Source organism: Theropithecus gelada, chromosome 2 (genome assembly GCF_003255815.1).
Source record: "Theropithecus gelada isolate Dixy chromosome 2, Tgel_1.0, whole genome shotgun sequence".
In the NCBI taxonomy this organism is placed as follows: Eukaryota; Metazoa; Chordata; class Mammalia; order Primates; family Cercopithecidae; genus Theropithecus; species Theropithecus gelada.
In genome coordinates, this window is record NC_037669.1 from 163,958,820 (window position 1) to 163,981,650 (window position 22,831).

The following is a 22,831-nucleotide window of genomic DNA, read 5'->3' on the forward strand; positions in this document are numbered from 1 at the left end:
ATAATAAAGAAATAATACAAAGAGCTCCTCAGTACCCAGTAGTTTCCCCCAATGGTAACATCCTGCAAAACTATAGTTCAATGTCACTACCATGATACAGTTATAACACAGATATGTTCCATTACCACAAGGATCCTTTCTATGCCCTTTTATAGCCAAATTCATTTCCTTTCTCCCTTTTTTTCTGTCAGTCTTCCTAGTGTCTGTCAATTTAATTGACCTTTTCAAAGAAACAACTTATTTCATTTATTTTCTCGGTTATTGTTTTCAATTATATCAGTTTAAACTCATATTTATTATTTCCTGCCTTCTGCTTTTGAGTTTACTTTTCCTTTTCCAAGTTCTTGGCATAATATTTCCTCTATTATTATTTACCCTATTATTGGAAATGTATTATTTCTCATTTCATGTCATAAAAAAACACTGTGATAAACATATTTATACGTGGACTTTTATTGTACTGATGCACTTAATATGTTTATATGTTTAGAAGTAAAATTATGGAAGACTTCTGGCAAGACGGCCTAATAGGAACAACTCCAGTCTATACAGCTCCCAGCGTGAGCAACGCAGAAAATGGGTGATTTCTGCATTTCCAGCTGAGGTACCTAGTTCATCTTACTGGGGCTTGTTGGACAGTGGGTGCAGGGCAGTGGGTGCAGCCCACCGAGCGTGAGCCAAAGCAGGGCGAGGCATCGCCTCACCTGGGAAGCACAAGGGGTCAGGGAATTCCCTTTCCTAGTGAAGGGAAGCTGTGACAGATGGCACCCAGAAAATTGGGTCACTCCCACCCTAATACTGCACTTTTCCAAGGGTCTTAGCAAACGGCACACCAGGAGATAACATCCCATGCCAGGCTCAAGGGTCCCACGCCCACACAGCCTCGCTCATTGCTAGCATGGCAGTCTGAGATGCAACTGCAAGGTGGCATTGAGGCTAGGGGAAGGGTGCCTGTCATTGCTGAGGCCTCAGTAGGTAAACAAAGCAGCCTAGAAGCTCGAACTGGGGGAAGCCCGCCACAGCTCAAGGAGGTCTACCTGCCTCTGTAGACTCTACCTCTAGGGGCAGGGCATAGCTGAACAAAAGGCAGCAGAAACCTCTGCAGACTTAAATGTCCCCGTCTGACAGCTTTGAAGAGAGTAGTGGTTCTCCCAGCACGGAGTTTGAGATCTGAGAACAGACAGACTGCCTCCTCAAGTGGGTCCCTGACCCGCAAGTAGCCTAACTGGGAGGCAACCCCCGTAGGGGCAGACTGACACCCCACACGACCGGGTACCCCTCTGAGACAAAGCTTCCAGAGGAATGATCAGGCAGCAACATTTTCTGTCCAGCAATATTTGCTGTTCTGCAGCCTCTGCTGCTGATATCCAGGCAAACAGGGTCTGGAGTGGACCTCCAGAAAACTCCAACAGACCTGCAGCTGAGGGTCCTGACTGTTAAAAGGAAAATTAACAAACAGAAAGGACATCTACAACAAAACCCCATTTGTACGTCACCATCATCAAAGACCAAAGGTAGATAAAACCACAAAGATAGGGGAAAAAAGAGCAGAAAAGCTGAAAATTCTAAAACTCAGAGCGCCTCTCCCCCTCCAAAGGAACGCAGCTCCTTGCCAGCAACAGAACAAAGCTGGCCAGAGAATAACTTTGATGAGTTGAGAGATGAAGGCTTCAGACGATCAAACTTCTCTGACCTAAAGGAGAGTTCGAATCCATCACAAAGAATCTAAAAACCTTGAAAAAAGATTAGACGAATGGCTAACTAGAATAATCAGTATAGACAAGTCCTTAAATGACCTGATAGAGCTGAAAACCACAGCACGAGAACTATGTGATGAATGCACAAGCTTCATTAGCCGGTTTGATCAACTGGAAGAAAGGGTATCAGTGATTGAAGTGATTGAATGAAATGAAGCGGGAAGTTTAGAGAAAAAAGAGTAAAAAGAAATGAACAAAGCCTCCAAGAAATATGGGACTATGTGAAAAAACCAAATCTACATCTGATTGGTGTACCTGAAAGTGACAGGGAGAATGCAACCAAGGTGGAAAACACTCTGCAGGATATCATCCAGGAGAACTTCCCCAACCTAGCAAGGCAGGCCAACATTCAAATTCAGGAAATACAGAGAACGCCACAAAGATACTTCTTGAGAAGAGTAACTCCAAGACACACAATTGTCAGAGTCACCAAAGTTGAAATGAAGGAAAAAATGTTAAGGGCAGCCAGAGAGAAAGTCGGGTTACCCACAAAGGGAAGTCCATAAGACTAACAGTGGATCTCTCAGCAGAAACTCTCCAAGCCAGAAGAGAGTAGGAGCCAATAGTCAACATTCTTAAAGAAAAGAATTTTCAACCCAGAATTTCATATCCAGCCAAACTAAGCTTCATAAGTGAAGGAGAAATAAAATCCTTTACAGACAAGCAAATGCTTAGAGATTTTGTCACCACCAGGCCTGCCCTACAAGAGATCCTGAAGGAAGCAATAAACATAGAAAAGAACAACTAGTACCAGCCACTGCAAAAACATGCCAAATTGTAAAGACCATCGACGCTAGGAAGAAACTGCATCAACTAATGAGCAAAATAACCACCGAACATCATAATGACAGGATCAAATTCACATATAACAATATTAACCTTAAAGGTAAATGGGCTAAATGCACCAATTAAAAGACACAGACTGGCAAATAGGATAAAGAGTCAAGACCCATCAGTGTGCTATATTCAGGAGACCCATCTCACATGCAGAGACACACATATGCTCAAAATAAAGTGATGGAGGAGGATCTACCAAGCAAATGAAAAACAAAAAAAAGGCAGGGGTTGCTATCCTAGTCTCTAATAAAACAGACTTTAAACCAACGAAGATCAAAAGAGACAAAGAAGGCCATTACATAATGGTAAAGGGATCAATTCAACAAGAAGAGCTAACTGTCCTAAATATATACGCACCCAATACAGGAACACCTAGATTCATAAAGCAAGTCCTTAGAGACTTACAAAGAGACTTAGACTCCCATGCAATAATAATGGGAGACTTTAACACCCCACTGTCCACATTAGACAGATCGACGAAACAGAAAGTTAACAAGGATATCCAGGAACTGAACTCAGCTCTGCACCAAGAGGACCTAATAGACATCTACAGAACTCTCCACCCCAAATCAACAGAATATACATTCTTCTCAGCACCACACTGCACTTATTCCAAAACTGACCACATAGTTAGAAGTAAAGCACTGCTCAGCAAATGTAAAAGAACAGAAATTATAACAAACTGTCTCTCAGACCACAGTGCAATCAAACTAGAACTCAGGATTAAGAAACTTACTCAAAACCGCTCAACTACATGGAAACTGAACAACCTGCTCCTGAATGACTACTGGGTAAATATTGAAATGAAGGCAGAAATAAAGATGTTCTTTGAAACCAATGAGAACAAAGACACAACACACTAGAATCTCTGGGACACATTTAAAGCAGTGTGTAGAGGGAAATTTATAGCACTAAATGCCCACAAGAGAAAGCAGGAAAGATCTAAAATTGACACCCTAATGTTACAATTAAAAGAATTAAAGAAGCAAGAGCAAACACATTCAAAAGCTAGCAGAAGGCAAGAAATAACTAAAATCAGAGGAGGAAACAACAGGTGCTGGAAAGGGTGAGAAATAGGGACACTTTTACACTGTTGGTGGGACTGTGAACTAGTTCAACCACTGTGGAAGACAGTGTGGTGATTCCTCAAGGATCTAGAACTAGAAATACCATTTGACCCAGCCATCTCATTACTGGGTATACACCCAAAGGATTATAAATCACGCTGCTATAAAGACACATGCACATGTATGTTTATTGCAGCACTATCCACAATAGCGAAGACTTGGAATCAACCCAAAGGTCCATCAATGATAGACTGGATTAACAAAATGTGGCACATACACACCATGGAATACTATGCAGCCATAAAAAAGGATGAGTTCGTGTCCTTTTTAGGGACATGGATGAAGCTGGAAAGCATCATTCTCAGCAAACTATCGCAAGGACAAAAAACCAAACACCGCATGTTCTCACTCATAGGTGGGAACTGAACAATGAGAACACTTGGACACAGGAAGGAAAACATCACACACTGGGGCCTGTCATGGGGTGGGGCAGAGCGGGGGATAGCATTAGGAGATATACCTAATGTAAATAATGAGTTAATGGGTGCAGCATACCAACATGGCACAATGTATACATATGTAACAAACCTGCACATTGTGCACACGTACCCTAGAAAATAAAGTATAATGAAAAAATAAAAAGTAAAATGAGTCAAAGAATCCAATTGATCAGACTTCTGACTTACCCTCCCAATTGCCTCCTAAATGATTATATCAACATTGAGCACAATTTTCTCTAATCTTTATCAATCTAAATGAAAATTATATTATGCTATTTAATTTGTATTTCTTTCCTTTTTTTTTTTATTTTGTAAGTCTTTGTAAGTCTTTTTTTATTTTGTAAGTCTTTGTAAGTCTCTAAGGACTTGCTTTATGAATCTAGGTGTTCCTGTATTGGGTGTGTATATGTATGTAGGACAGTTAGCTCTTCTTGTTGAATTGATCCCTTTACCATTATGTAATGGCTTTCTTTGTCTCTTTTGATCTTCGTTGGTTTAAAGTCTGTTTTATTAGAGACTAGGATAGCAACCCCTGCCTTTTTTTGTTTTCCATTTGCTTGGTAGATCCTCCTCCATCACTTTATTTTGAGCATATGTGTGTCTCTGCATATGAGATGGGTCTCCTGAATATAGCACACTGATGGGTCTTGACTCTTTATCCTATTTGCCAGTCTGTGTCTTTTAATTGGTGCATTTAGCCCATTTACCTTTAAGGTTAATATTGTTATATGTGAATTTGATCCTGTCATTATGATGTTCGGTGGTTATTTTGCTTATTAGTTGATGCAGTTTCTTCCTAGCATCGATGGTCTTTACAATTTGGCATGTTTTTGCAGTGGCTGGTACTTTCTATAAACATAGAAAGGAACAAGTCTCTGGGACTATAGGTGTGCACCACCATACCTGGCTAATTTTTTCTTTCTTTGTTTTCCTTTTTCTTTCTTTCTTTTTTTTTTTTTTTTTTTTTACAAGGGTCTCACTACCTTGCCCAGCGTGATCTCAAACTCCTGGCCTCAAGATATCTTTCCGCCACAAGCTTTCAGTGCTGGGATTATAAGCATGAGCCACCTAATTTCTGTTTCTTTAAATGTTTGAATGGCTGAAAGTTTTCACTATATGTACTGGTTATTGTTAACTTTTCCTTATGATTTGTTGATTCATTTTACTGTGCTACTTAATGGATTAGTGATTTCTTACCAAATTTAGGACTCCTTATATATAAAAAATAAAAATTTGTATTTTATTCTTTATATTATTTCTTTATGTGTGTTAAATTTTTTAAATCAACTTAAAAGTTATATGGAAAAATTTGCATTGAATTTTATTGACTCAATTTTTTTTAAATTTAATTGAGCAAAGAATGATACAAGAATCAGGCAGCACCACCACCCCCACCCTGGACTGAAATTTTGAAGTAGTCAAATTTCCAGATTACCCTCTAGAATGTCTTCACTGATATTCTTACAAAATCTATTGGCATTGGAAGATAGGTTATTCGTTTATGTTTTCTACTAATTATTTAGAGTTGTAATTGTTTCATTTTTATTACTTGATGTTCCTTAAAATAGCGACAAAATTTTCACCATATCATATTTTGAATAATCAGATCCTTGTATTACTGGTTTGTGATCTCTCCTTCTTTTGTTTTTCTTTCCTTCCCATTCATCCACCTTCTCATGTACTCAAAAATTATTTGCTCAGCATTTACTACAAGCCAGGTTCAGTTTAGGGAGGCATTTGAATTATATTAATGAATAAGATAGACAAACTCCTTACTGTCATGGATTTTACATACCAAAATTCAAGGCTATTGTATGTCTACGAAGAACTGAATGTTTTATGAATATACAAGGATATTCTGTTTCTTTCAATGCTTTTTTTGAAGTATATTATCTTGATATTACAGTTGCTGTCCCTGTAATCCTTTTACAAACTATCTGAATTTGTTTTAGCTGCCTCTTCTAAGAAGCATATAGTTGGATATTGTCTATCAAGCCAGTCAATAATTTTTGCCTTTTATTAGGTAACTTTAAAGCATTTATGTAGAGTACCATAACTAACATTTGATAGTTTTGTCATCATCTTTCACGCTTCCTTTGTAACTAATCTTGTTATTTTCTTTTTTCTTCTTATTGCTACTTATTATGAGCCTTATTAATAAGAATTTTGCACTGAACACATAAAAATTATTAACAATGAACATTGATTGGGTGCTTACAGTGTGTCAGGTATTGTACTCTGTATGATTTTTCTCATTTAATCGTCACAATCCTATTTCATAAACATCTTTTATGAGCATTTTTAAAACGTTTATTTAGTGATTAGAAATATCAATAATATATTTATTTCATGTGTACTGATGAATTATGTAAAGTTCTATACTTCCTTCCATCTTTAAATTAATCACTAGAATTAAGTAGACTTAAGATACAAATAATGATTTAAATTATTTTCACTGCTATTGACAGGATTATTTTTGACAATTGCTTTCAGTTATTTAGACTTAATCATATCTTACTGGTTACATTGCTTTCCAGTAGTCCTCTTACACTTGCTTTCCTCTTGCTTGAATTATTGATTTTTGTTCACCTCTCAGTGGGAAAAGTGTATTTTTATCTAGAAAGGCATGTGGATGGTACCTTTCCTAAGCAAGTGCATGCGTAACTCAGCCCAACCTTTCCTTCTTGGCCTTTGACTATGCTAAAATACATGGTCACTTTGCCAGTAAAGGTTGTTTCTCTCACTTCATCAATTAACTCTTTTTTTGTAGGTCAAGTTTAAGATTAAAGTAGCAGATCCCCATCCCCAAGCTTCCCTATTTTTTTATCAAGTAGTCTGACTTAAATAAGGCCAGAATTGGACTTTGACAAGGAAATTTAAGCCTTAGGCTATGGCTTATGATTTTAGCTATACATTTGCTGCTGGCACATACTATGTGAAAGATCTGGAGTTCATTTATTCCTGATTTGGGGCATGGCCGTGGACTTTAGGCTCTCCAGTGTCCTTGATTTTCTATTCCTTCCTTATAAGGCTGGTTTCTAATCAGTACTAACAAGACTCCTCTGATTCAGGTCCTTGTACCTGGCCTGGGTCTTTGCTATCTGGCGAAGCTGAATTTGGCTCATGGCCCAATGTGACACATAAAACCTTCAGGTGTCTCAGTTTTCTACCACACTTATAGTCCTAGTCAAATTAAACTGTGAATATTAGCTCAAGTGTTCAAAGCCTGGCTCAGCTTCTTCGTAGCTATTTAATCTAAATAAGGCTTTAAAATCCTTCATTTCCTCATCAACAAAATAGGGATAATAAAAGTATCTATTTCTATGTGTTATTAGGTTAATAAGATAAAGCCTTTTGGCCAGGTGTGGTGGCTCACACCTGTAATCCCAGCACTTGGGGAGGCCAAGGCAGGTAGATCACCTGAGCTTAGGAATTTGATATCAACCTGGGCAACATAGTGAAACCCTGTCTTTACCAAAAATACAAAAAATTAGCTGGGCATGGTGACAGGTGCCTGTGGTCCCAGCTACTCGGTAGGCTGAGGTGGGAGGATCCCTTGAGCCTGGGAGATGGAGGCTGCAGTGAGCTGAGATCACACCACTGCACTCCAGCCTGGGTGACAGAGTGAGACGCCCCCTTTCAAAAAAAAGAGAAAAGATAAAGCCTTTAGCACAATGCCTAGCCCTCAGGAAATAATAAATATAATAAATTATGAGTCATTATTTCAAATATTTAATTATTCTTCCCCATAATTCTTAATCAGTGATAATTCTTCATGTAGAAGGGGGAAAACCCCAACTTTCTGAAAAAGAATAATTCTGGGAAAACATTCAGTAATGTATGAAAGTAAGCTATCATTGGATCATCACTTCCTAATCCTTCATATTTCATGTATTATGTTTAATGTATAATATAAAGCTAATTAAAAAAGGAATAACTCAATCGTTAACTGTGTTTAGGAAGTTCTTTACTTAAACTGTTGAGAGATATAATTTTTTAGGCTGATAATTACACTGACTTCTGATGACTGAGAGTTACTTTTTTACCAATAGGTTTATACTTCAAATATACGTTAAAAAAAAAAACAACTTGGCATTCAACGTAATTATACTATGATATGTTAGAACCAATATGCTATGACATATTTTAAAATTATATCAAAAATTTGGCAGATTAGTAATCAATAACCAAGAATCTCCCCAATTAAATTACAATAAACTGCATGGTAAAACAACTGCTAATCCAGATAATAGAAAATAGACATGGAAGACGTATAATAAGCATTTGGGGGATATGGAATTTATCCCATGAGTGTTGTAAAGAGCTCATAATTTAACAGTGCCAAAGCCCAAGCGTGTTAAGAGGGTCTTTCCTCAAAAGTGACATTAATTGCATATCCCACAGATGCCTATTATGTACTCTATTTATATCAAAGTATAAAATATAGTAAAAAATTTACAGATTCAATACATTTAAAAGTGATAATAAAACAGTTATTCTGGCCTACTAAAACTGTTAAACTTCAAATTTTAGTCTCTTTATAAGAATATTGTAGTAGCACTGAATCTCTATATAAATCTGCTTTAATTTAGAGATTTTTGAACTCACAACATGACATGTCATCAGTGATAGAATGGTAACACAAATATTTTAGAGGCTTTTGCACAAAAATAATCCCCAAGTGATGAAATCTCAGGACATTCTTATGCTCATACTAAAAAATAGCACAAAAATGACTCTTAAAAAATTACCTTGGAAAGCTGGAAATGACGCAGTCAATATTTTACTTTGGAAATTGGTCAGTATGTATTGACAGGTTTATAGAACCTAATTTTTTTTAAGTGCAACACCAATCAATAATTGGCAAACAAAAGACAACTCAAGATATTAATTAAGATGGGTGCAGTGGCTCACACCTATAGTCCCAGCACTTTGGGAAGCCCAGGCGGGCAGATTACTCAAGGTCAGGAGTTTGAGACCTGCCTGTCCAATGTGGCGAAACCTCATCTCTACTGAAAATACAAAAGTAGCCAGGTGTGGTGGTGGGTGCCTATAATCCTAACTACTCAGGAGGTTGAGGCAGGATAATTGCTTGAACCCAGGAGGCAGAAGCTGCAGTGAGCCAAGACTGCACCACTGCACACCAGCCTGGGCAATAGAGCAAGACATCCCTCTCAAAAAAAAGAGAAAAAAGATGTTAATTATTTATTCAAATTATAGCAAGAGAAACTTTAGTCTATGTGCAACAAAAGGAACTTTCATAAAATTAATGAAAAACATAGCATAAATTATCTTTAGGATATATTTTTTATAAAATCACTTAGGTTGAACATTTAATTGCAGATTAATTTTATTTAACCTAAAATACAGGTAGTAAACTGATTTAACATTTGCTAACAAAAAATTTTTAATCATCCAGAAGATAATACAGTTATATATATAAGTAACAGCATTAAATAAGCAAGCTGTTATATAATATTCAAGATTTCAGGTGGACTTATTCACATGTCAAAATAAATGTCATCAATTTATATAATACTAAGATTATCTAATTTAGAATGAGATTACCCAATTTTAGTGCAAGTAATATTTTTGTACTATTCGTGAATTCTAATTTTGTTAAGTACATCTATTAGCAAAATGCAGCAAATGTACATACTTACGGCACATCTCCCACCTCAGGAGATATTAACATATATTCTCTTGGAAAAACTGGTTTTAAAAATAATTGCAAAATTTAGTGACAGTTATAACCATAATACAGACTAGATTTAAGTAATTTTATGTCCCATGCAACTGTTAAAAATTTTGACTAAAAACAGAAATCTGGATTCTACATGGGGCTTAATTTAATCTTGCTAACACTTTCCCCCCATATAAATATATATTTATGATTTACTCCTCTTTCCATACAAGCTGCTGGTAATGGTAACATTTTGCAATTGGCTCATTCATTATTGACATTTTTACTGTAAGTTCTAATATTTTACTTTTATTTATTTTTATTTTATTTTTTATTTTTTATTTTTACTATAATTTATAATTTTCTTGAAACATTTTACTTCACAAAAAATCTGTTTTGTTTGAAAATCAAAATTCTATAAAATATCTGGCATGCAAAAGTACACTTTAGATGACTTTAGATGACACAATTATGAATTATTATGTAATCTGAGAAAACAGTTTCATAAACTAAAAAGAGATAATTTTACATCTGCCCCTTGGTGATATTTACTCAAACCACTGACTGTATTTTCAAGTATTAATTCTGAATGTAAAACTAAATTAACAACTTTCTTCCAACATGAATAAACAGTAGCACAGCAATTACTTAGATTAAGATATTTGTGTGATATAGAATAAGATATTTTACTTCATTTCCATTAGATACAAAACTATAATATTAAATTCTAGAACATAAAATTATTCTGCCAAACTATATGACCATTTCTAAAAGTTTACTCCCAATTTCTATAGCATCACTTTAGAAAACAGTGGTCTAAAAGATGGCTGTTATAAGTTTGCAGGTAAGAGAAATACATAGGCTTTAGTGAAAAGAAAAAAAAAGGCAAAGACAGAGTTGGAAGGGCTAACTAATGATTCACACAGGACATCATATTTACATAGCCATGACATTCTAATTAAGTAATGGTAATGACAATGATAATAAAAGCATGTCAAAACATACATTATATGTATACTACACACGGAGCACGATATGTTTTTGTATGTTATGATTTAATTCTCACAGGCACCCTATGAAGTAGGTACCATTATTTTTAATTTCCATTTCACAGATGAAAAAACAAAGGCTGTTCTTTTCAGAGCCTATGCTTCTAACTGCAGTATTATTATTATTGTTATTATTAGAGATGGGGGTCTTGCTATGTTGCCCAGGCTGGACTTGAACTCCTGGGTCAAGCAATCCTCCTGCCTCAGAGTCCTGAGTATGGTGGGATTACAGGCAAGTACCACTATGCCTGGCTTACACTGTTTTTTGACCCAAAGTTTCCAATAGTCATTAATAGAAAGTACACAGATGGGTAGTACAGATGGCATTACAGCTTAGGGATATAAGAAAATTCAAGCACTTTGGCCTTTCATGTGCTCCATAAATAGTAATAACAAAACCAAATTAATATGTGAAATAGGCAAATAAAATCCTTGCATTATAAAATGTAAAGGCCAGTTGAGACGAGTGATCTATTCTTCAAAGATTTAAAAATACATACTTAAAAAAAATACAGATGAGATTCTATTTAAAAATAATGAGCTAAATGAGGCAGCTATGATTATTGCAAGACCTGGTATTTTCAGTATTGCTGATAATTTGAAAGATTAAGAGTAATTATGTCATGGATCATGGGATTTTAATGGGAAGGTACTGGTCAAAATGTCAAAGAAATTCTATAAATTATTATGATAAAGATAAAACTAGCCCCTGAAACTAACTGAAGGAAACTAACATCTGAAAAGGAAACAGAAACATTCTGGTTATAAATTATTTCACCCAAGCCCATGCCATCACCACTGCAACATCAAGCACCAGTTTGGGCAAGAAGGCAAAAAATTATAAAGCATTTCAAAGAAATGATAAACACATTCAACATCAACTTCTTTCCCCAATGTTTAAAACCAATTTCTGGATCTTAGCAAGCAATTTTTGAGGGTGTAAAATGTGCTTTTGTATTTGGATATATCAATTATTTGACTGCACGGTGGAGAGGAATATAAAATTTAACTCCTGCCCTTGTTACTGGCTATTTCGAATAAATTTTTATGTCTATAATCACAAACGTATTAGTTAGACTTTCAAATGTACGTAGCAATTCATTAATAACCTGCACTGCTGCCCAATACCACATGTCACACACAATTTTCTCATTTCCAGTGGGAATAATGAAGCAGCTCTCAATGATGAGGTCAAGCTAAAGTAAGAAAAAGGAAAACATGCAGCATTAAAACAGAAAAGCAGACTTCTTCAGTCATAGTTCAGGGCTTCCAGAGAAGAAAAACAGCTGAAAGTTATTATTCATGAAAGACTCTGTGTAAAATGAGGACATAAATAAAATACTAATTTATTCTCTTTTCTGGGTTAAATAAACAGCTCTGGCTGTGGGTGACTTGTTTGAGATTCCCTGCAATTCAAATAATGAATTCACATTTATTGAGCATCTACTATACACACCTCAATAAAAAAATTGTCTCAATTTTGCATGTTCTACCTAATGGAGAGTCAAGCTTTACATAAAATATCTACCAAGAAACTGCATAGCACTACATATAAATGTTCTACTATTTCAATATAAAGAACCCTTGTCTGTAGCACTACATAGATAATTCATATTTACTAAAATCACTATTTTTTAATTTGCATACACACCTTACAAGCCACTGAAAAAATACACACACACACACACACACACATGTATACACGCACCCCTAAGGAGTGACCATCTCCCTGTTCTGCTATGACATGTTACAGAAGTTATGTGGCTGAAGAAAATTAATACATTATGGTCCCTGAGACAGGCATCTATCTTACTCACAGGAATCTACCTCTAAGGGTAAAGCAAAAAATGATCACATGATATAATGGAAAGAATATGAACATTTTATAGTATTGTTAGGATTGGGGCTGGCTCCATGCATGTATGATTCATGCAACTTCTTGGAAAGCTTGGTTTAATGATCTGCTGTTACCAGTTTGAAATTCTTACTAATTTCTTCAAAGGGGCCCTGCATCTTTCTTTTGCACTGGGCTCTGCAAATTATGTAGCCAATCCTAAATAATTATGGCTTTGAGTTACGATTTCACTGTGTAATATGTGTAAACTAAATCTGAGCCTTAGCTTCTTCATCTCTAATAAAGGAATAATACCCAATTTACAGGGTTGGTATTACAGGGAGTATTAGATGAGATACCATACATACGTGAAAGTGATAAGCACTAAGCATGCATATAGGCATGCAAAAGAGATGTGAAATGAAATGGAGATGGAACAGTTTTTATTTTTACTTTTAAGGATCTGAGACACATAGAAATTTACATATCATTAGAAACTACTATATAATTTGATGTAGTTGAAATTTAAACTTTAGGCTGGGCGCAATGGCTCTTATCTGTAATCCCAGCACTTTGGGGGGCAGAGGCAAGCTCAGGAGTTCAAGGGGAGTCTGGCCAACATGGTGAAACCCTGTCTATAAAAAATACAAAAACTTAGCTGGGCTTGGTAGAATGTGTCTGTGGTACCTGCTACTAGGGAGGCTGAGGTGGGAGGATCACTTGAGCCCAGGGGGCAGAGTTTGCAGTTGAGCCAAGATCACTGCACTCTGGCATGGGTGAAAGAGTGAGACTCTGTCTCAAAAAACAAACAAACAAACAAAAAAAAAAACTTTAATACTTACAACCCATATATCTGTGGTGCAATTTCTAGTCTGTTCAAGTGCATGTAAAGCTCAATATCATGCTTCTTCAGTAGATGATCCTGGATCTGGTTGACTTTAGTGACAATAGCAACTGTTGGCCCTAAATCTTGTGGTCTAGCAAAGGGAATGGGAGTCATCAGTGTTTCTTTCCCCTAAAAACAGAAAAATTGAACATGTATTATTTAAATATGAAAGTAATAAATATATGGATGTCATTCTTTATCAACAACAGTTTAAACAAGAAGTCTTATTATCTGCCTACTACTCATTCTTTAAAAAAGGTGAAAGCACCATGCAATAATTATAATAGGAAGATGAAAAAGGGATTCACTAGAAATACTTTTTAGGAATATATTATTCATTCATATATGTGAGTAATTAAGATGACTGTTCAAAAGTCACATCTATTATGTTCCTTGATAAAATGAATGTCTTTCTTTTGCCTAAGCCACTTTTATAAAGCTGACTCAGTAATATCAGTACAAGTAGGTAAAATCAAGAACTGATAACCCTCACAGTTTAGTCACTGAGTTTCTCAACTGGCGTGACTCAGTTATAAAACACAAAATGGCCACTAGAAGAAATGACCAATATTTAAATGTGTTCAAATACTCTGCTCAAAATTTTGATGTTCATGTAAGTCTATGACTTCATTACATAACTTGCCAAGAACAAAAGGTTATTATTCCAAAAATATAAAGTAGTTTGCCAAATATGCTTACAGTAGCTTTTTACCTTCAACAACCCTTTCAGAATATAACATGTTGGTATATGAAGAAACACTTTATCACCTAGTGTAGGGGTCAACAAACTTTCCCTGTAAAGAGCCAGAGAGTAAATATTTTAGGCTTTACAAGTCATACAGTCTGTGCTGCAACTCTGCCACTGTAAGGACCATGCAGCCACAGACAATAAGTAAACAAATAGGAATGACAGTGTTCCAAAACATTTTATTTAAGGGCATGGAAGCTTAAATTTCATATTCTTTTCACATGTTCCAAAATACTATTCTTCTTTTGACAGTTTTCTAACCATTTAAAAATGTGAAAACCATTCTTAACTCATAAGATGTATAAAAACAGATGACAGGCCAAATTTGACCTACAGGCAGTAGGATGCCAACCTCTGAGCTGGCCAAAGGCATGAAAAACATCGATTACCTATTTCATTTTTTAAGAGATGGAATGAAGTGACTGAGTAATAATGGTTTCTAACCAGAATGCAATCAATTATACCAATATAAAGGAAATAAACCATACTGGAAACAATATGCCAAATTCTTTAACAGTATCCATTGCCAGAAGAATTTGTGACTTTTCCAATATTGTGTAATATAATGAGACAACCATAATGATCACTAAGATAGCAGAAGGGTTAGTTTAGAAATATAGTTAACTCAGCAATTCCACTTGTAGGTATATAACAAGGTAAGTGAACACATGTTCATACAAAGCTTGTATATAAATGTTCAAAGTTATTCACAATAGCCAAAAGTGAAAATAACCGAAATGTCCATTGACTGATGTATGGATAAACAAAATATGGTATATCTCTATAATGCAATATTATTCAGGCATAAAAAGAAATACTGGTACATGCCACAATATGAATGAACATTGAAAACATTATGCTAAGTGAAAGGAGTCAATCACAAATGGCAGCATATGATTCCACTTATATGAAATATCCAGAATCAGCAAGTCCATAGAGACAGAAAGTATATTAGTGATGTCAGGGCATGTAGGAATAGGGAAATGGAGAGTGACTGTTAATGGACATGCAGGATTTTTTTAGGTGATTAAAAAAAGTTTTGGAATTAGATAGCAGCGATGTTTGCCCAACCCTGTAAATATACTAAAAACCATTAAGAGTTTAATAGGTACATGTTGTGCTATGTGAATTATATAAAAATTAAAAATATAGTTAAAAATAAGAATAAGAGTAAGAGTAAGGAATATTGATGCTAAATGTATGAATTCAATAGCAGTGCAGTGGTAAAAGCAAAACAACCTATTTGATATAGGTTTTACCTATGCACTTCAGTAATAATGTGTATACCAACTCACTAGGGTAGCAAGAGAAAGATTATAATAATTTTGTAACTAAGCACTTCTTATGCTGCTTGATTCATACACACACATATAAAATGTATTTATATGAAATTTTCACATTGCCTTTGTGTATCTGCCAATATGATTAGAAATATACTTAAATCCCCAGGCTCAATCTTATTCCATAGGTAATTTCATTTTGGTTATAGCAATAATAAGGGCTATATACTATTCTTTGGTTACATGTTGTTATTTATTTACAGCATTTGCTCCATCGCATACACTGAAAAGATCTGTACTATAAGATTTACCTTCTGACCATCATGCTCAAAAGTTGAAAACCAAGGTTCAGCAGTTTCCATAAGTTGTGAGAATACTGCACTAAAAATAAAACAAAATAACACAATGCTAGGTTTAACTTTCATTAAAATAATCACGGTATAAAAAAATAAAACAAAGAAAGTTTTTGTACTTACTAGGCATCATGTTCCAGATACTCAGGGTTCAAGAGAGTTTTCATTTCCTCACTTAAAAAAGCAATACAAGCAATCAAAATGTGTAATTTTTGAATAATTAAAGATGCAGAGTTTGCCTTATTCTATGTAAGACAACTTTCACATAATGTGTAAATGAAAAAAATTAGTCTTTTTTTTAATGAAAAGAGCAACGCCATTAATAAATGATATGCTTTCTTTCTATAAAGATCAAAAACAAATCAGTTGCCTTGTCTATGCCACAATGAACTATCTAATTATTCAAATAAATACAGAATGTGACAATATAGTTACTGGTCAAATATGCAATATCAAAACATTGATTTATTTTCTTTAACTGGATTTATTTTCGTTTTAACATCAGTTTATCAGTGACAACACCTGTTAAGCATTTATTTTATTTTTTAACAGATTGAATCAGCTGAAGAAGCATGTCCAACACATTTAAAAGCTATTTTCAATCACCTATCTTTTCTTGTAAATTATATTCTACATGCACATTTTTTAAAGAGTTGCTGTCTGAAGAATACATTCACATGTTTAAAAAAAAAACTGGCAGGTGAGGCACGGTGGCTCACACCTGTAATCCCAATGCTTTGGGACGCTGAGGCGGGCGGATCATGAGGTCAAGATATCAAGACCATCCTGGCCAAGATGGTGAAACCCCATCTCTACTAAAAATACAAAAACTAGCTGGGCGAGGTGGTGCCTGCCTGTAGTCCCAGCTACTCAGGAGTCTGAGGCAGGAGAATCCCTTGGACCTGGGAGGCGGAGATTGCAGTGAGCTGAGATAGCGCTGCTGCACTCCAGCACAGCTACAGAGCGAGACTCCGTCTCAAAAAAACAGGCATTAAAACAGGATCCTAATGCTAACTTCATGATTACATTTTAGAATAACTGAAGTGAAAGCAAGTTAGATATGGTTATACTCTTGTCAAGATAAAAATAAAAACTCAGTAAAATTAGCAAAGCTTCAAGGAAACTTGAAAATACTAATCTATAAACTAGTAGACAAAAGTTAATTTAACAAAAGCCTGAATATATGCTCAGCAAAATGTATGGCTATATTTGATTAATAAAGATCTTATAATCAGATATGTGAAATGTTATCTGTGAGTTTTCCATTTACTGCATATAGATGGGCTGACCTGATGAATCCTCCTGGACACAAGCTGACAGTCCTAGACCCCTCCATTTCCAAAATTATTTTCTGAAGGCCCCAAAGTTAGGGTATCTTAAGTTAGAAAATTGAATTCTAACACTTAGCCTAAGTTGAATCCAATTACAAAAGTTATATGCAGGAAAGAATAAATGAATATTTCTAAAAAATTTGAGAAGCAATTTTGCTTATTTACAGAGGGAGGTTCTTTGTGGCTCTGCTCCCTTACTTATTAAGCTAAGTCAAACCTGATGAGGAGAGATAATCTCATATATAAAGTCTTATTCAGCTTGGAGTGAAAAAGGGATCATTAGAGGATGATATATATGGATATCAATTATTAGAACTTCTGTGATTACAACAAAAATGTTCCTTTCTTGATCCATTAGTTACATGTCTTCCTTTAGATTGAGAATCAAGATTTCCAAAGACATTCATGATTCCAAATTTGCCCTACAGCTAAACTGTCCTAACAACTATTAAGTAGAATTAACAATTAACCACAAGAAACACAATCAAATGTTTACAACTTATACAACTTGTAAGTACCTTCCATTTAAAAGATTTTGAGGTTTCAAAAACAAAGGTTACAGTGGGGACTAAAAAACAGATGGAGCTCATATTTAAAACAACAACAACTTGCCTGGGCTGTGCAGACTCACTGGCATGTAGAAAAGCTTGGTGGTCACAGTGAAGGACAAAGACTATAGGTGCTAACAGCTCGTGCATACCCTGAAATGAAAGAGCCAGACAAACGAAAGAGATGGATACTCAGGGTCCATTGGTGGACAGTATAAACTCAGTTAAATACTTCTTCAAATCAATTCCCACTAGCAAAATTTCTGTATAATATAGAAACACGTAAATATGGAAAGCTACAAGATAAGATTTTTATCTACTTTTACAATTTGATTCTAATTCAACCACCGCAGGTATTCTTCTTTAAAACATGGAGAGCAGTTCTCTTTTAAATGACATGACAAACAATAAATTGGCATGGTAGATAACCTTGCACCTGTCAGTTGCTTCAAGATCTGTACTCATAAATATGAATTTCATTTATGCAAATTATAATCATGAGCTACAGTGTTAAGATCTGCAGTAAGAAGGGCAACTAAGAACTGTAGACCTAAGGAAATTATATCCAATGTTTTCATTATATAATGGCTCAAAATTAGGATGTCTGTAGATTTAGGAAGCACTGAAGTCAGCCAGCTAGAAATGTTGGATAATAAAAAAAACAACCTTAAGAAGGTATGACAGAAAATAAACTTGTTAAAATAGGATTTAACATGTTTAATCAGAAAACTACCATAATTTTTTCCTGTCTACTTCAACTATAAGGTTAATTTCAATTTATTTAATGATCTCACCAATACGATTTTCCTCCTTATATTGGTTTTCACCAAAAATAGGTATAGAAACAAAAAGGCATAATATTAGTTACTAAGCTGTCCTTAAAAGGGTACTATAAAAATCTATTACTGATCCATTATTCTGGTGACATACGGTATTCCACATTATGACTACCTTTGCTAATTGAGATTTCTTTCCCCCTTAAGCATCAAAAAACATTTCAGCAAGTTAAAATAGATTATTATTTTTCCTGTCTCTTAAAGCGAGCAAATTACTACTTTCCTTTTGCTTAGTAACTAGGGATGCTCTTTTATAAAAAGACAAGACAAAATACTACTTTTAGAGGAAATATGAAAGCAGAAAGGAGATAAATCTTTTGCTAGTAGAATTAGAGATGGCTTCGTATATTGGATGAACAGAGTCACATAGTCCTCTGCACAGTCTAGTAGTAGTATACTATTCTTAGAAAGCCAATTGTTATCATAAAGATAATATGCAAGTTAACTTTTTCAGACTTCATATATAGGTTATCACTACTTTGAATTAAAAATATTTAGTTATATTTTTACAAAACAATTTATGATGCATTGACAATTTACTTGTGATTCAGGATGAATTACCACGTATCATTTCAATCTTTATAGGTAACCAACTCCTTATTAAACAAACCTTGAAAAAAATCTTTCAGATAACATGTTAGACACCTAGAAAAATGACATTGAGCATTACTAACTCTGCTTTAAAACTCATGAGGGGTTTATTCTCTTGGAATGGTCTCAAGTTACTCCAAAAAGAAAGTGCTGTAATTTTAATCATTAAAATAATAAGTATTATATCAATAGAAAAGTATGGAAAAGCAAAAACAAAAATAAAAAAAATGATAAAGGGAGAGAGGGAGGCCAGCCAAAAAACAAAACTTAAGAAATAAATTTAAAACTTCAGTAGATATCCTTAAGATCTTTTTTTGCCTATTTCTCATGATTTCTCCAGAATTAAAGTCCTTGGAAGTAGAATTTCAGGGTAAAGGGGTAAAAATATGTGTTAATATCTGGTAGGATGTATACCATTAAGCTGTCTCCAGAAAGAATTCTCTCAGTGAAGAATATAAAAATCACTCTCTCACACACCCTCACCTATATTCAGAGTGTTTTTAAAAATTTTGTCAACTTTCACAGTTAAATTGTTATAGTTTATTTAAATGCTAGCAAGATTGAACCCCAAAATTTTATTGAATGTTTTTACTTAATAAATTGCCCTTCTTCTCCTGATGAAGTGTTTCCTTTCCTTGGTGATGTCTAATAGTTCTATACCAATTAAAGATATTAACCCTTTCTAATTGTTGTTACAAACATTTTACCATGCTTATCATTAGTCTTACTTTTGATTTCTATGATATATTATACTGACATTATACACTTTGGTCAATACAATAAATAATTCTTCATGGTTTCTATTTTGCCTTCATGTCTATAAGACCTTCCTCATGTTGAGATTAGGGAAGAATACAGTTGCCTTTTTTTTTTCCCCCCAGTTAATTCTTCGCTCAACGATATAAGTTTAGTTTTTGCCATAAAAATAAGTACGTTTTTCTCCAAAAGAATTATACCAATTTACTGATTAATCATTTCATCTTCAATAAATTCAATCTACTCGATAAGTTGAATAACTCATCTTCTCCCCAGAGTTCTGAAATGCCATATTTAGTAAAAAATAAATATTTAGCTTACATTTTTTCCAGGATTTTACTCTAGTACATTGGTTTGTATATTATTAACAATAATTGTACCATTATAAAGATTCAACCTTTAAAATATTAGAATATTTCCTATTTTCTACTCCTTTTCTTTTTTCAAACCTATCTTGATGATTCTTTTTTATTACAGGTTGTGTCATTACCATTTAGGTTAAACAAAATGGTAAACAAAACATTAAAATTTTTATTGGCATTGCATTGAAATTAACTTGAGGAGAGTATTTTTAAGAACATCAGATTTTCTAATCCAAAAATCTGCAGAACTGTGTAGTGCTTGCTAGGTTTATCATGAAGTTTTCTTTCTTTGCTGTCGGTGGGATACCTTTTTGAAATAAAGAGTGCTTTTCCCCCAAAATATATTTTAAAACAAGTTATGGCTAGTTTAATAAGAAAGACTTCTTGTCTAAATGAATCTTCCCAACTTCAAATATTCTCTTCCCTCTAGTTTCTGTGACACCACTCTGTCTAGATTCTCCATTTGTTCAAACATAATTCATCATTCACTTATTGCAAAAACTATTAAATGCCTGTATTTGCTGTGGACACAAAAGTGAATGAAGTGGGCAAGTTCCTAACATTGATGGAGCTTGTAGTCTAGAGAGAAAGGAACAAAATAATAAAATAAGCACAGAAATGACTATACAGTAGTCCTCCATTATGTGCAGGAGATACATTCTAAGACCTTACAGTAGATGCCTAAAACTGTAAATAGTACTGAAAACTACATATACCATGCTGTTTTTATATATACACGTGTATGACAAAGGTATTAAAATTATGATTTAAATTAAAGATTATAAATTAGGCACACTAAGATTAACAACAATTAATAAAAATAGAACAACTGTAACAATATAGTGTAACAATATTATGTGATTGTGGTCTCTCTCTCTCTCAAAATATTTTATTATACTGTACTCAACTGTTTTTGGATGATGGCTGGCTGCAGGTAACTGAAACCACAGAAAGTGAAACTGCAGGAAAGCGTGAACTACTGTACTGTACTGTACTGTAGGTAAGAATGGACACTGTACAACTGTGATTTTGTGTGTGTGTGTGTATGTGTGTGTGTGTATACACATCCAGATCCTACCACAGGCCCAGCACAAAGAAAGTAATCACTACCTATTGACTGAATGAATGCAATATCTACCACTTAATATATCCACATAGTGAAAAAAGCCGAACTACAATATGAAAAATAGTATTAAATCATATTTCAAATCAATAAATAAAGGTGTAGCAGAATGGAAGTTAAGAGTCTTTTGAATACCATTAAAAACTATTTTACAAGTTCAGTTTTGACTTTCATCTAAAGTAGGGATTTTTTTTTTCAAATACTTAAAAGACATTTATATCAATTCAAGACTAGTTAAACCTGTTTAACAATTACAAATGGCAATTACATAGACATCTTTAAAAGAAAAGAGAAATACCAGAAATAATAATCATGAATTCAATATGCTTTAAATTTGACAAAGCATAATAAAAAATAATGTATTGACAGTATGCTTCTGGTTCCCAAAATGTGTATTTTGCTTCCACCTATATTGTCAGCATTTCTGCCTGCTTAAAAGCTTTTATCCCTGCTGGATTGTTAGTAGTCACTGCACTCCAAACTCATGCCAGTTGAAAATAAAGGTAACAAAGTTTTCTTCATCAACAGCCTGTAGGTTCACAAAATTGAACCTGTTCTTTTATCTGCCTGTGTTCATTTAGCCCACCAAGCAGTCTTTATTAAAGCTAAGGCATCAGGCAGTCAAAGTTCATTAATACCATTTATATAATCTCGGCAATTTCAATTAACTCAGCAAGACATTCTACTACATGATAACAGTCTCATTAATTCAATAAAATCCCATAACTATTAACAATATGGTCGATGTTAAACGGGGTGTCACCTAGTACAAAATAATAGCTTTAACAGCTTGTGATGAAACTTAAGGTTCTTTTCTTAAATTTGATCTGGCTAAATATTCAGTCCTTCTACAGCAAGGTATTATTTTTCTGTAAAAAATCTACAGGATTTTAAACACATAAAAGGAGTAATTAAGTATTTTAAAATGAAACCCAGGAGTAAGCTAATAATACTTTCTTATTCAGTAACTGATAGATTTTTGTCTTAATGGATCAAGAACATATCTTCCATATGACTGTGTAGTCTTCCATACAAACGCAGTGGGCCACATACATCACAAATGGTAGATGGAGTGTACAGTTATTATGTTTTTATTCCTTGTCCATAGAACTCGTTTCCATTATTATAAGACTCCTTAATCTATTTTTTCTTTCTCTAAAAAAATTGGAAAACAGACGAGTAATCTGGAATAATTTTATCCTGATTTGATTCACTATCATCAAGTCTTTTACTGTGGGGTATTTTCAAGTATTTAAAGGAAAAGAGGAAATAACAAAGAGATAAGGTTCA

At 34.3% G+C, this 22,831-nt stretch overlaps 1 protein-coding gene across 3 annotated transcripts in view; it reads right to left on the minus strand.

Moving 5' to 3' along the window:
• TBC1D5 (TBC1 domain family member 5) overlaps positions 1-22,831 on the minus strand; it is a 564,034-nt gene that overhangs the window by 211,057 nt on the left and 330,146 nt on the right. For all 3 annotated transcript variants that reach the window (XM_025377827.1, XM_025377829.1, XM_025377828.1), the window contains 4 exons: positions 17,938-18,026; positions 16,118-16,168; positions 15,953-16,022; positions 13,570-13,742 (listed from right to left, as the gene is read on the minus strand). In XM_025377827.1, the coding sequence (XP_025233612.1) occupies positions 13,570-13,742; positions 15,953-16,022; positions 16,118-16,168; positions 17,938-18,026 (383 nt within the window). The remainder of the gene's footprint in view (positions 1-13,569; positions 13,743-15,952; positions 16,023-16,117; positions 16,169-17,937; positions 18,027-22,831) is intronic.